Source organism: Rhagoletis pomonella, unplaced genomic scaffold (assembly GCF_013731165.1).
Source record: "Rhagoletis pomonella isolate Grant_MI unplaced genomic scaffold, Rhpom_1.0 Rhpom_scaffold_00009, whole genome shotgun sequence".
NCBI lineage: Eukaryota > Metazoa > Arthropoda > Insecta > Diptera > Tephritidae > Rhagoletis > Rhagoletis pomonella.
Window position 1 is genome coordinate 38,159,149 of NW_023458563.1, and position 16,172 is coordinate 38,175,320.

Sequence of the window (16,172 nt, forward strand, 5' to 3'; positions counted from 1 at the left end):
TACGCGCCAACTACCGCGGAATTAGCCTTCTAAGCATAGGTTACAAGGTCTTATCGAGCGTATTGTGCGAAAGACTGAAGCCCACCGTCAACGAGCTGATCGGACCTTATCAGTGTGGCTTTAGGCCTGGAAAATCCACCATAGACGAGGTATTCACAATACGCTAAATCTTGGAAAAGACCCGCGAGAATAGGATCGACACACACCATCTATTTGTCGATTTCAAAGCCGCTTTCGACAGCACGAAGAGAAGTTGCCTTTATGCCGCGATGTCTGAATTTGGTATCCCCGCGAAACTAATACGGCTGTGTAAAATGACGTTGAGCAATACCACCAGCTCCGTCAGAATAGGGAAGAACCTCTCCGAGCCGTTTGATACCAAACGAGGTTTCAGACAAGGGGACTCCCTTTCGTGTGATTTCTTTAATCTTATGTTGGAGAAGATAATAAGAGCCGCAGAACTGAACCGCTCAGGCACAATACTTTATAAGAGCGTACAATTGCTGGCGTATGGCGACGACATTGATATTATCGGTAAAAACAAGGGCTACGTCTGTTCTGCCTTCTCGGGATTGGATAGAGAAGCAAAGCGAATGGGTCTGGTGGTGAACGAGGACAAAACGAAGTATCTCCTGTCAGCACACAAACAGTCAGAGCATACGCGTCTTGGCACCCACGTCACTGTTGACAGTTACAAGTTTGAAAAAGTAGACGACTTCGTTTATTTGGGAACCAGCATTAACACCAATAATAATGTCAGCCTTGAAATCCAACGGAGAATCACTCTTGCCAACAAGTGCTACTTTGGGCTGAGTAGGCAATTGAGAAGTAAAGTCCTCTCTCGTCCTACAAAGATCACACTCTATAAGTCACTCATCATGCCTGTGCTGGTGTATGGCGCGGAAGCATGGACAATGAAAGCATCTGATGAGGCGGCTCTTGGAGTTTTCGAGAGAAAGATTCTGCGAAAGATTTACGGACCTTTACGCGTTGGTGATGGCGAATATCGCAGACGATTTAACGATGAGCTGATTGAGCTTTACAACGATATAGACATAGTGCAGCGAATTAAAATTCAGCGGCTCCGCTGGCTTGGCCATGTCGTTCGGATGGACAGAAACGCTCCTGCTCTGAAAATATTCAACGCGGGCCGCGATGCTGGTAAAAGAGGAAGAGGAAGTAACGTTTTAATTTATTCGCCAATTCAACTAGGAAGTTTTGTAGAGATTCTGGTGTTGTATATATCACGGGGCAATATTTTTTTTCCTTCTTATGAGATAGTAACACAATTTACCGGTTACAAGAGTGCGTAGAATGCGGTTTAAAAATTGGCAGGAACTTTATTTACCGGAAACAATGTATGTGTTACCAACGCAGAATAGGTCTGTGTATGTTAAATATTTATTTAAATGGGTATTTTTTCATTTGCTTATACTCTTCTCCAATTTAGTGAATTAATTTGAATCATTTTTTCTTCATCGTGATAGTAGTATAAAATTAATGCCGATATTAGTATGCTCCAGATCGTTTCCGTGAGAAATGATCGCGATACTGAGCTAGATAACCCAAGAAAACACGACTATTATGCACATACCTATATAAATGATGCTAAAAAGTATGTATATCACACTGTCATATATGAAGCACTCGTGTTACGATCGTGTAAATGCCTTGTATGCATTTGAATCCATGTTGGCGAGAGATTTTGATTTAACGCCACCATTCACCCCTAGTACTTACCCGTTAAATAAACATCTATAACTTCAGTGAGCCACTTAGGCATATGTGTCTAATATAGCAATGACCCGTTAGCAATTAGTTCATTTTTAATACTAAGTTATGTAAACAATTGCAACTTAATTTAATCACTTAGGCAAATGTGTCAAATATGTCATCGATATATTAGCAAATAGGGAGCGTACATCAAGTAACACCTAAGCTCCATAGTTCCTATAACTTAAGCATGGAATATGGAATTAAGCTCACATCAAAAAACACCTAATCTGTACACTTCCTAGAATTTAGAGGTAAGCTAAATGTTATAAAAAGGAAATATAAATAATGAAGTTAGTTCCGATCTGACTGCCGTGCCAAGATAAGAACTGACTTTTAACAACCTACCGCGCTTCGCTGGAAGATTAAAGGTACGACCGCACTAAGCGACGCGACACTGCAGCGGCACTACGCGACACGGCGCTACACTTTTTGGTATACCGCACTGAAACTGCAGCGGCACGACACTTCTAACAAGATGGATGCCAGTGACGCTGATGTAATGTTAATGCCTTTTATTTTTATTTTCCTTGACGAATTCTCCTCAAATGCTATGTTTTTTTTACATAAAATTTTCTTCTTGAATGAAATGCATGTGATTATTCACTCACAATTGGAAATCCAATTACTTTAAGTTAAAAATATAGTACGAAATGTTATGTCGTTCCGCTAGGTATACCGCAGTATGCGGCACCGGAACTGCGCGACGCGTCATTTTTGCCTAGTTGGTCAACTTTGCCGCGCAGCGTCGCGTCGCGTAGCTCCGCTGCAGCGTAGTGCGGTATGCTCCATAAGAATTCATGCAAATAATATTTTGCCCCGCTGTGTAGTGTCGTGTAGCGTCGCCTAGTGCGGTCGTACCTTAAGTTGCACATAAATTTATCGTGTATGGCGTTGTGTATAGGGATGCAAACCATGCATCGATGTTTTTTTTAACATCGATAATATCGGTACAAAATTCTATGTTTTCCATCGATGTGCACAATTTTATTATATCGGTAAATTGCCGATACATCGATGTCAGTTTCCGCGATGTTTTAAACATCGAATTTAGTATTAAATACGCAGGCTTCCTTTTGAGAATGCTAACCTAACGATTAAAAAAGGACCGACCACCTGTCTGAGAAAAATATATTGCTCTGTGATAGAAAATCCTCATTATGCGGGCTTCTACAATTTCAACAAAATCAGGCCTTGTAAATTTGGTATCCGGCGACCTAACGAGGGTATATATTTTTGTATACCTTTAAACTTTAAAGTAAGTAAACCTCGTATATGAGGCCGCCCAAATTTTACAGGAGAGAGAAACCTATCTTGGGATGCAATGGGGTATTGTCGTTGTGCTGGGTTTTCAGTTACAGTTGCGCGGATATACTCAATCCCGGCTCTTGCGTTATTGTTGTTGTAGCGGCTACTAAGCCCCGTTCGGGGCGGTTCATCCATCAACGTTGTCGTCAGTTTAAGCTAGGGGGAGGCCCAGGAAGTGTGCGACTTCCACAGGGGATGTCCATAGGGACAGGGGCGTTAGCTGAGTGGGGTTCTCAGGGCATGTGAAGAGGTGCCGGGATTCATGTGGCGACTCTCCACATGCCGGGCATTGGTTGGGCACAACCTCGTTGATTCTGCTCAAGTAGGAGTTCAGCCTGCTGCAATAGCCAGACCGAAGTTGGGCTATTGTAGTGCGGGTCCCCCGAGGCAGACAAAGTTTTGTCCCGTCCACGTCCGGTGGTTGTGTGCCTAGAACGGCATACACAGGGCGGGAGTCTACATAACTTGAGACTGATTCCCTGTGAATGCCGCTCAGGGCCTGTCGGTAGGTTGACGGGTCCAGAGGTTGTTTGATGAACCTCTGGTCTTCGTCCGTCAGTTCGTAAGATGCCTCCTGACGTGCCGTGGCGAGGGCTCTTCCGCGAGCAGCTGTCCGCTGGGATGGCCACGTCTGTGGCTCCCTGCAAGGAACTGCTTGCAGAGCATTATGTTATGCTCCTTTAATGGGAGCATCTGGGCTTCGTCCTGTAGGTGGTGTTGGGGCGTCATCAGGAGGCATCCTGTCGCAGTTCGTAAAGCCGTGTTTTGGCAGGTCTGTAGCTTCATCCACTGCGTCCTGCTAGTCCCCGGCGACCATACGGGCGCTGCGTAGTTTAGAACCGGCCGGCCAATTGCCTTGTATGTTGCCAACATCGCTTCTTTATCTTTGCCCCAAGTGCTGCCGGCGAGCGACTTGAGGACATTGTTGCGGCTGTGTACTTTGTTGACAATGGTGGTTGTATGCGCCGAGAAGGAGAGCAGACTGTCGAAGGTAACTCCGAGGATTTTCGGGTTATTCACCGTCGGTATTGTTACGCCATCGACGTTAATACCCAGTTGCAGTCTGACCTCCTTCGTCTAGGTGGTGAAAAGGGTTGCCGAGGATTTCGCAGGGGATAGGGCAAGGCTCCTTGCAGTGAAGAAGTGAGAAAGCTCGGCGAGGTAACCTTTTGCTTTCGAGCTCAAGTCATCAATTCCATTCCCAGACGCCATGATCGAACAATCGTCAGCATAGGAGACTATATTAACACCCTCTGGTGGCTGAGGAAGCTTTGAGATGTAATAATTAAACAGTATCGGGGACAGGACACCACCCTGTGGTACCCCCTGTTTAATTTTACGTGGCTTGCTAGTTTTGTCTCTGAAAATGACTGGCGAGTGTCGACCACTCAGGTAATTCGCCGACCACCGTTTGAGTCCGTGTGGGAGTGAGGAGGCCTTTATATCTTCTACTAGCGTTGAATGACTGACAGTGTCGAACGCCTTGGACAGGTCCAACGCTACTAGAATAGTTCTCTCACAGGGGCGGTTTCGGTTTAGGCCACGAGTTATCCGAGTGTTTATGGCGTTAAGTGCTGTTGCTGTACTATGCACTTTACGGAACCCATGTTTATGCTTCGCCAGGTGTTTCGTGAAGTACGGGAGCAGCAGGGCCTCGAGTGTCTTCGCTAGCGGGGAAAGGAGAGTTATCGGGCGATAAGACTCTCCCTTGTTGGCTGGTTTCCCCGGTTTGAGCAGTGGGACCACTCTCCCCATTTTCCAGATGTCTGGAATGACGAGAGTGGCCATAGACAGGTTGAGGACCTCCGTTAGGTACGTTTCTCTTATATGAATGACGACGACTAAAAATACATTACAAACTGTTAAAATCTGAAATTTCAGGTGTAATTGACCATAAAAAACTCGGATTGCGAATCATTTTTTCGCAAAGCGCAATAAAAGGAGAGAGGTCGAAATACGTTAGCATGAAGAGGTTGAAATTCTGGCCGACAAGAAAAACGCCCAAAAAAAATTTGTCAGAGAGTTAGGCGACTTACGGAAGGTTTTAAGTCCAGGTTGAACTCTTGTTATATCAAAAATGGCGACATAGCGACTGATGTTCCACCACCTGACTATGACGAGGTACCATTAGCAATAGCGCGCGTGAAAAACAACAAAGTTGCTGGCACTAACAGCCTGCCAGCTGAGTTATTCAAGTACGGCTCGAGGAGCTGATAAGGTGCATGCATCAACTCCTATGCAGAATATGGTCAGATGAACGCATGCCCGACGGCTGGAATTTAAGTTTGCTCTGCCCAACCCACAAAAAAAGACGACCCCGCCATTCGCGCCAACTACCGCGGGATCAGCCTACTAAGCATAGGTTTTAAAGTCTTATCGAGCGTATTGTGTGAAAGACTGAAGCCCGTCGTGAACGAACTGTTAAGGCTTTATCAGTGCGGCTTTAGAACTGACAAATCCACCTTGGACCAGGTATTCACAATACGCCAAATAGTGGTAAAGACGCGCGAGAAAAGGGTCGACACTCACCACCTATTTGTCGAATTCAAAGCCGCTTTTGATAGCACTAAAAGGAGTTGCCTATATGCCGCGATGTCTGAGTTTGGCATCCCCTCGTAACTGATACGGCTGTGTAAAATGACGTGGAGAAATACGACCAGCACCGGGTTTCAGACAGGTCGACTCCCTTTCATGTGATTTCTTTAATTTGATGCTGGAGAAGACAATAACAGCTGCAGAACTTAACCGCCCAGAAATTTTTTTTTACAGGAGCGTACGCCGATGACATCGACATCATCGGTAGAAAGAACCACAAAGTCTGTTCTGCCTTTTCAAAGTGGGATAAGGAAGCAAAGCGAATGAGTCTGGTGCTAAACGATGACAAAACCAATTATCTCCTGCCATCAAGCAAACAGCCAGCGCATTCTCACCTTGGTACCCACCTCACTGTTGATATTTATAATTTCGCGAAATTATAGAACTTCGTTTATTTGGGAACCAGCATTAACAACGATAATAATGTCAGCATCGAAATTCAACCCAGAATCCCTCTTGTCAACAAGTGCTACTTTGGACTGAGTTGGCAATTAAGGAGTAAAGTCCACTCTCGACGCACGAAAACCACACTCTACTCTATAAGTCCCTCATCATTGTTGGTATATGTGTTGGTATATGGCGCAGAAGAATGGAGATTTTTCGGAAGATTTACGGGCCTTTACGCGCTGGCGATGGCGAGTACCGCAGATGATGGAATGATGAGCTGTATGAGCTTTATAATGTCATAGACATAGAGCAGCGAATCAAAATACAGCGGCTCCCCTGGCTTGGTCATGTCATTCGAATGGGCTCCGACGCTCCAACTCTGAAAGTATTCAACTCGGAACCCGCGGGCGGTAGCAAATGAAGAGGAAAGCCCATACTGCGATGGAAAGACCAAGTGGAGAAAGACTTCGCTTCACTTGGCATTTCCAATTGGCGTCAGTTGGCACAGAATAGAAACGGCTGGCGTAATTTGTTGAACTCGGCCAAAATCGCTTAGGCAGTTACAGCGCCAAATAAGAAGAAGAAACCTACGTTATTACAAAACGGCTCTCTTTTATCTCTAAATATCTCTACCTTTGTTATCTAAATATCAATGTTTTGGTATGAATGGATGAGTATTGATGCCAGGAGCTTCCGGTGACCAAATCTCATTTTTGGCACAAATGTCAATTGCGAGGTTTTGCAGAACCACAATACGTGGTTTTGCACTTTAAACGACGATATGTATAAGTAAATATTGGAAACATGCATTTCTCTAACTACAATACAGAAGGCTGCATTGATTGGAATTGAAAAAGATGAAATTTCTCTTAATTTCACTACGGCCTAACACATTGTAAAATATCGGAAACCATCGATGTATCGATGCTACTCCAAAAAATTTGCATCTTAGTTCTGTAAATATCGCGGAAGAACATGGTAAAAGCCTTGATTAAACAAGAACCTGCCATTTGGAAAACAAAAAGTGACAATTATAAAAATAAAATTGAAAAATGTGTTTATATCGACACATACATAAGTACTTTGACTGAATTCGCAGTGATTCAAAACGGATGCATAGACCAAATTTCAATAAATATAATCAATTGAATTAAAATACAAGAAAAAATCTTATAGTCATTTAGTAATTTATTCAAATTTTATTACAATTGTTTCGATGTCTCATAGACATCATCATCAGACAGAGTCAGAATTTCAACTAAAACTAAAACAAAAAATGTTATGTGAATGCGTCAAATGGAAGAAAGAAAATGCGTTGACCAATACGTACATAAATACAATACATATTAATAATATAATAATAGATTGGCGCTTACACATATGTTAGTGTTTGGCCGAGCTTCTCCTCCGATTTGTGGCGTGCGCCTTGATGTTGTCACACAAAGCGGAGGGACCTACAGTTTTACGCCGACTCCGAACGGCGATTGTATTTTTATGAGAAGCTGTTTTTCATGGCAGAAATACACTCGGAGGTTTGCCATTGCCTGCCGAGGGACGACCGCTGTTAAGAAAAAAAACCGTTTTCTATATATTTTTGATGTTGCTTTGACTTGGGCTTGAACCCAGGCATTGTGGAGTGGAAGCGCGCACTGCTTACCATTACACCACAGCGGCCGACACTACATATTACATACATAAATACAACACTAGTTTACTTTAAAATCAAGAAGAGTGAATAGAGAAGAGAAATGTGGACCTACGTCGCGATTTACATTGTTTTTCCTATGTACAGTCAGTCAATAAAGTTTAGGTACAGCGAATTTTTTACAATACGGGCAACTATTTTTTAAGTATTTTATTTTTCGATAATTTTTTATAAAAATATGGTTAACGATACAACAAAAACCCAAAAAATCAAAGTTCCAAACCTTGTGCAAAATTAAAGAAAATTCTGCAAACGATCATTGAAATATTGCACTTTTTATTTACGCTCTCTAGAAAAAAGCCCATTCAATTTTAGTATAATAAAGTGCAAGTATGAGGAAGCTAGGACTTACCATTGATTTTTAGCAATTTTTTTTTGTTGGAGGTGTCGCTCATTTTCTCCATATAAAATAATGTTTTATAATTTTTTTATATGGAAAAAATGTGCGACACCTTCAACAAAAAAAAAATAATAAAATGTGCAATATTTGAATGAAATTTTGCCGAATTTTCTTTAATTTTGCACACGGTTTGGAACTCTGAATTTTGGGTTTTTGTTATAGAATTAGCCATGTTTTTATAAAAAAGTATCGAAAATGAAAATATTTAAAAAATAGTTGCCCGTATTGTAAAAAAAAATACAGAGAAGTTCGTTGCGGAATGAAACACAATCGTTCGTATCGCAAATCTTAATGGCTACACCACGTCAACCATAGATCGATTAATTGATAAATATTCAAAACGCAAATCAAAACGTCTTGTATCTTCGTTTTTTGAAAAGAAAAATGATATAAACCGTTGTTCTATGTTGTACAATTCCAATAATTTTAGTTGTTTTTCATGTTTTAAAGAAAGAAAATATTTTGTTAGCTCCAAAAAGTAATACGAAATTAAAATCATTGTTGTGTTCTGCAAAAGATAAATGTGTTAGTATTGAAAAACCATGTGTCTATATAATACGAAATTAAAATCATTGTTGTGTTCTACAAAAGATAAATGTGTTAGTATTGAAAAACCATGTGTCTATATAGCTAATTGTGATTCTTGTCATTGTGTTTATGTAGGTCAAACTTGCCGGTGTTAAAAAATTAGATTAAAAGAACATTTAAATAGTATAAAAAATATCGAACCATATAAAAGTGGCCTGGCAGAACATATTTTGTTGGAAAAGCATAAAAGCAATAAAAATAATTTTAAATTAATCGCCTCTGAATTAAATCGCAACTGCCTAAACATTTTGGAATCTATGCCCATTTATTTACACAGGAAAAACAATGTAAATAGCGACGTAGGTCCATTTCTCTTCTATATTCACTCTTCTTGATTTTAAAGTAAACTAGTGTTGTATTTATGTATGTACATATGTATTGTGCTTATGTATGTATTGGTCAACGAATTTTTTTTCTTCCATTTGACGCATTCACATCACATTTTTTTTTAGTTTTAGTTGAAATTCTGACTCTGTCTGATGACGATGTCTATGAGATATCGAAACAATTGTAATAAAATTTAAATAAAATACTAAATGACTATAAGATGTTTTCTAGTATTTCAATTCAATTGATCATATATATATGTCATTTATTGCTAAAAATTCATTTTAAAATTAAAAATTAAATTTCAATAAGCTTTGAAATTCAAAAGTGATTTTTTCTGGCATTTGTTTTTAAATCGGTTCTTTATTTCTCACATCGGTTAGAAAACACGTGTAAACGCATCAGTCAAAAAGGGATGATTTTCTTAATACAGCCCGCTTTTTATTTGAATTAATATTATATGTATGTAATAAATTTCAATTATTGTTTGCCCCCATTTTCTGACAAACTTATTATCAAACAAATGTCGAATAAAAACAGCGGATTTTGTTTACTTTAGAATAGGGTTTCATGGAGTGCGCTATAAAGACAGACAGAGGTTTAAAAGATTGAAAGAAATGTGTGCTGAGTCAAATCGGGTTTTTGTTAATGCGTTTCTGGCGTAGATATAAATAAGGTAATATATAAACTACAGAAATGCAATTACGTCATCCGCTTGTTTGTGACAGATGATTACCCTCTGAAGATCGAACGCATACCGATCGTAAACACAAGTGCGTCGTGTATGGCTAGTTTCAGGCATAATACATACATATGTATGTGCTGTGTTACTTATGAAATTCCTAAAAACTACACAATAATAATGGAATATAAGATTGCGTCGTCCTGGCCACGATAATTTTTCTTAAGAAAAAGTAAACAAAGCCGAATAGGAGGATAAAATAAACTGTCAAGGAGTAATTTTTTTAATATTTAATTTTTCGATTGTAAAAATATATGATTTGCAATAAAAATTTATAAATAAAATGTTAAAAAACGGTAATTTTTGTGAATTTCAGAGCTTCTGAAGCGTTGTTTACTTTTACTTGAGAGTTGTCAAAATTGACTAAACCAAAGTAGCGGTACCGCTGACGGCGCCACCTTTGTTCCCTACATCGTGTAAACTACATAATAATGTAGTACTCTATATGTATAACTGAAAGGTGCAATGATATGTATCTGCAGTCAATAAGTCAATGTATAATAAGGCGAACAAATCCGATTACCTGACATAGTGGTAGGAAAACTTCACCGATGGAATCGTCGCGTGAGAATCGGTCATAATCGAACACATGCAAATGTAGTACCTGTTAGAGAAAAAAAGGTGAATTTACTTTAATGCAAGTTCGATATTTGGAAATTAAGTATTTTTAATTATTTAAGTTATAAACATATTAAAGTACACTAATATGGAGCGTTTGCGCCAAATATCCCAGGCGCGCTTAGTGGTGCAAAACAAGCTAGTTTTCGACTCGCTGGGAAGCAGACAAAAATGGGTATTCTAATTTCAATAGATTTTTGTACGGGCTATCTGATAGTGCTATGTTCCAAACGTTTTTCATTTTAACCATGAAATTTCAAAAATAATTTATTTGTAATTTTTCACCATCATTGTACTTTTTAGTATTGTTTTAAGACATCGTAATCGAAAGATGAGGTTTTATTACATAGAAAGCATTGTTAAAATAAATTTATGAAGCGTTTTAGGGCGCTAGACCAGTCGTAGTGCTTCGTCATGTAACGTCGGCTCTGTTTAGGTTTAAAATATAATTTATTTTTTAATGCATCATTATAGACGAATATTTAAAGAAGTTTTCAGAACTAAAATTAACCTAAAAAACTAAAGGCTGGTTTTCATTAGGTCAAAATCACTGACATCAAAAACTGCCTTCATCTGGCAGCTGTTCATTTGGTGTCAAATGCGTTTTCATTACATTTTAAAAACTGACCAAATGTCGATACCGCAGTGCATGTCAAAGACCGTCGTCAAATTTCGGTGTCAAATGATTGACATTCCGTTTTCATTACTGATGTCAAATGTGAAGTTAAATTTTTACAAAAAGTGTAGAATACCGACCCTTTAGCTATAGACAAACCAAAAATGTAACGGGATAGAACTCTTCATGCTGATTTCAATCTTACCAAAATTTTTTAGCGCATGTAAAAATTAAGAAGATGTAGGAGGTTAAGTAAAATTTTTCGATATATTGAAATATCAATATCTTATGATTTACATAACCGATTAAAAAACTAATGATGCCAGAATAAAGATGATTAGTTTATCTTTTAGTTGATGTACATAATTTTTATGATTTTTTTATATTTTTAAGTCAAAAATTCAAATTACCTTGGAATTGGTTTCCGAGATATTAAACACATAAAAAATAGGAAAGTTGAAGTTTAATCTGTTATATTTTCTTTGTTTTTTACTTGCCCCAAATAATTTTGATATGGTTGAAATCAACGTGAAAAGTTCTATCGATCTACATTTTTGTTTTTTTTTTTTGTAGCTAAACGGTCGGTATTGTAGCTAGAATCAGCTGACCGCATGGCAAACGAAATCAACATGTTGGCAAATGCATTTTGATTGTGAAATATGGTTGCCAGAATTGGTAACTTTCTACCAAAAGTGGTAACTTTTAAACGGTTTGGTAACATGGTAACTTTTATTTCATTTTGGTAACTTTTGCAACTAAATATCTATTTGCATTACTAGAAAGAAATGAATTATGTTTTGCATGTGCGTAATTATAAAAGCCCTTCGAGTTTCAGTGGCAGCACTACTGACACTTCTACAAAATTACTTCGATAAAATTAGAGTCATCTTATATTCGAATACTGGAAATATTTCAATTCCAGTGGCAGCACCAAGGGCTGCACTTCTAAAACAACTTTCGATATTTTGCGATAAATTTTGAGTTCTACCATCTCACATTTTAATAGTGGCCATCTGGGAATTTTCGGTAACGCCCATAAATCGTTTTGATTATTCCGGCACAAAAAAAAAATGTCGCGTGCTTTTTACTAGACCCACCTACCGACATGTATTTCGACCCACTGAATTCAAATCTGAGGTCCGTTTGACACGTTCACTAAATTATGGAAAAGCGAAAAAATAGTAAAAAAATTTGCAATTTTCGCAATTTCCTCGAAATTTTGTACGAGTCAAACGGACGGTTAAAAGCACCCGCAACTTTTTTTTTGTGTGCCGGTGCCATTATTCCGTGAGTCGCAAATATCGGCACATTCCGAACGAAATGTGACACTGCAATTGGCACAACATCGAAACCGGTTTGTCTCCAAACCAAATTTGACAAGGGATGATGGAAAATCGCTCCACATTACATCATACTCCTACCCTGTCGGAAACAGCAACAACGAAAATGAGGAAAACGGCACATGCAACAATTAATTGTAAGAAAAATATTTTCTAATAAAAAAAAAATATTATAATTGTCAATAGCATTTTCAATCTTGATAATTTATCAAGAAAATAGATTTAAACTTCTGTGCTAAAACTGGGAGTCCTATATTATAAAAATATTGAATTTATTAAGTCACAGAAACGGGCTGTAAGTATATACACATTTGTTGTGAAATATAGCAGTTTTATTCACTATATTTTTTACTCAGTGAAGAAGTGAAGATTTTGGTAGTGAAGATTTGGTAACTTTTGGTAACTTTTCTTAAGAGATTTTGGTAGAAAAAAATGTTGGCGAGTGGCAACCATGTTGTGAAATGCTGCTACATTAGCGGCGAGGGCCGTTTTCACTTGGCTGTCATTTTACATGACCATGCGTGGTGATATATGACAACAAACGCAAATGGCACCAGATGACAACCCGTTTTCATTATTTTGACAACATTTGACGTAGTAGATAGTTAATAATACTATGCCGACGAGGTATGCCATTAATTCTAACTCTAGTCTGCTAGACCTTTTTATCACCTCCAACTTGGCCCATATTTTGAAATTTGAACAAATAACATTTATCTCCGATCATGATTTAATTTTCTGTTCAGTAGATTTGGCTTTTTGTCGTCCAACTGTTAATGTATCTTTTATGGATCGTGATCTAAACTCTTTAAATACCAGTGCTTTGTTTTATGATTTGTCTAATGTGTGTTGGAATGATGTGCGATGTCTTCGGACAGTTGATAGTAAACTGGAATTTTTAAATAGTAATTTGATTTCGTTGTTTGATCTTCATGTTCCTCTACGTATTGTTCGTGCTGTAAACTCATCTTGCGAGTGGTATACTAAGGAGGTTCGCTCTACAATAAGAAAGCGAAACAAACTGCTTGCTAAATGGAGAAGAAATAATACCGACTTCAATTGGTGCCAATACCAAAGAACGTAGATAACAAGAAGGGACAACTCGTTATAATTATGGCGAAAAGTGCGCAACAGGGGCGTGCCTTCTCTTTTCATCCAATCAAAAAACGCACTAGGGCAAAAGAGAAGGCAACCCCCTGTTGCGCACTTTTCGCCGCAATTATAACGAGTTGTCCCTTCTTGTTATCTACGTTCTTTGCCAATACAAAGTAGCCCGGAATGAAGCTACTGATATCATTAGACAGGCGAGGCGTTTGTACCTCAACACTAAATTAAATCCGTTGCCTCCATCCAAAGATCTATGGCGCTACATTAAAAAACTTAATGTACATGGGAAAATGAAATCAAACTGTATTATTGATCCCGATATAATAAACGATTTCTTTGTTAATACCAGTAAAGCTTTTGACTTCCCTCTGTTTACGGATGCTACTCTGAATCAATCTTGTCCCGAAAAAGAGTTCCAGTTTGAAGGAGTAAATGAATTAGATGTGCTGAGAGCTATTATGAAAATTAAGTCTAACGCCATAGGAGAAGATGGAATCTCGTTAAAATTCATAAAAATTACCTTGCCATATATTATTAGCACTCTTACCCACATCATAAACTTTTGTTTCACAAGTGCTTCGTTTCCTTCTGCATGGAAAAGAGCGATTATTCTACCTGTAGCTAAAAAAAACAATTGCAATAGATCCATGCGATTACAGACCAATAAGTATATTGCCTGCCTTCTCTAGGTCTGCGAGTCCTTGATGGCGACACAGATTTCTGCTTTTGTTCAGGGAAATGAATTACTATCACCCTGGCAGTCGGGCTTTAGACCCCAACACAGTTGCTAAAAGTACTTGATGATATTAGAGTACAAGTTGACCAAGGAAACTTAACCCTTCTTTGCCTTTTAGATTTCTCCAAGGCCTTTGACATGGTAAATCATGACCTTCTCTTTCAAAAACTGAGACGACTTGATGGCTTTGCTGATAGTGCTGTGAAACTTATGACTAGCTATATAAAAGGAAGAACTCAAAGAGTAAAGGGAGAGAACGCTTGTTCTCAGTGTAGGGCTGTTACCTCTTGTGCTCCACAAGGATCTATCCTAGGCCCTCTGTTGTTTAGTCTTTTTGTTAATGACGTGTTTTCTGTGTGTCGTTTTGTGAATGTGCATGCATACGCCGACGATATCCAATTGTACTTGTCAAGCCGTATTGGTCTGGTAGAAGATTTATGTTTTAAAATAAACTATGACTTGTCTGCTGTTTCTACGTGAGCCCGTGATAACTGTTTGCTTCTAAATGCCCTAAATCATATGTTTTGCCAATAAGTAGTAATGCTGTAAATGTCGAAGATATTCCTAGACTGTGTATTGGAGCCAGTGCTTTGGAGTTTACTGACGAAGTTAAAAATTTAGGATTTGTAGTTAACTCTAAGTTAAGTGCTTCCGACCATATTAACAAAGTGGTAAGTAGTGTTTATGCTACCTTACGCAGTTTAAAAATATCTGCGTCATTTACCCCAATAGAAATTAAACGAAATTTGGCCATACAGCTCATTGTTCCACTGATAACTTACTCCGAGCTCGTATATAGCAAGCTAGACTCGGTGTCATCGCATAAAATTGAGGTAGCATTTAATAATGCTACATGCCATGTCTACGGGATTAGAGAGTATGATATTGCTGCAAGAAATTGTATGTTTGTGTACAAGTTGCTCGAGTGGAACTCCCCTAAATATCTTTGTGACAAGCTCATACGACCAGTGTCACGCCGACATAACAGCCTTATTGTCCCTAAACATACCTCACTGACCTCATCCAGACTGTTTTTCGTCAACGCTGTGCGACTTTGGAACGAACTACCTGAGTCGTTGAAAGTGCAACTAAACAGAGGCAGCTACAAATCAGTAACTCTCCGTTATTTCCGTGAGCTATAGCAGGACATTGAATTAAGGCGGCATGTCTTCTTTTTCTCTCTATGCCTCTATTCTACTCGTTTCTTATCCCTACTATCTTCTCATATTATAAGTATATGTGCCTTCAGCCTTTATTAATTAATAATGGTAATAGATACTTAAAAACTTAGACTTAGCTATAGTATTAAATTTACAAAATGTTCATTATATTTTACAATTATGTTTGATATGTATTTATTTGCAGTAGATGTACTTTTAAAAGACTGTTTTTGTCTTATGTTGTACAAATGATTTCAATAAACAATCAATCAATCAATAAAAAAAAAATCAATCAGTATGACCTAATGAAATCCAGGCTTAATGTCTCTGGTAGACCAAGTTGTTCTAACGCAACAACAAAGCCTTAGGCTATCTGCACACTTGTCGTCCAATCATAGTTGCGTTATCGTCTCGCCCTGAAATTTTGAGCCGAGCACATGCATTTCAAAGGAGATCTGCACACTTGTCGTTATCGGCTAGTTATCGGCAAATCGTAGAAGATGCAGAAACGGATAAGTACGGCACTGTCGCTTGCTAATCGTTGTGCACGCATTGTTTGTTTACATTTTATGGGGGAAAATTAGTGAAAAAGTTAATATTTGCATTAAAATTGTATAAAAATTAGTATTTTTTTGCATAAAATCTGTGGAAATTATTAAAAAGTGGATAATTGCATTAAAATTTAATAAATATGAGCGTTTTAACTATAAAATATGACGAAATTGTATTAAGTCTCTGTGTGCATACACAAAATACATTCCAGGAAAAGA

General features: G+C 38.4%; 1 protein-coding gene and 1 long non-coding RNA gene across 5 annotated transcripts in view; one reads left to right on the forward strand and one right to left on the reverse strand.

The window, feature by feature from the left end:
• LOC118745773 (synaptotagmin-7) overlaps positions 1 to 16,172 on the reverse strand; it is a 431,457-nt gene that overhangs the window by 158,773 nt on the left and 256,512 nt on the right. For all 4 annotated transcript variants that reach the window (XM_036479437.1, XM_036479439.1, XM_036479440.1 and 1 more), the window contains one exon: positions 10,349 to 10,429. In XM_036479437.1, the coding sequence (XP_036335330.1) occupies positions 10,349 to 10,429 (81 nt within the window). The remainder of the gene's footprint in view (positions 1 to 10,348; positions 10,430 to 16,172) is intronic.
• Positions 1 to 16,172, forward strand: part of LOC118745775 — a 47,055-nt gene that overhangs the window by 22,927 nt on the left and 7,956 nt on the right. The gene's annotated exons all lie outside the window — the stretch shown is intronic.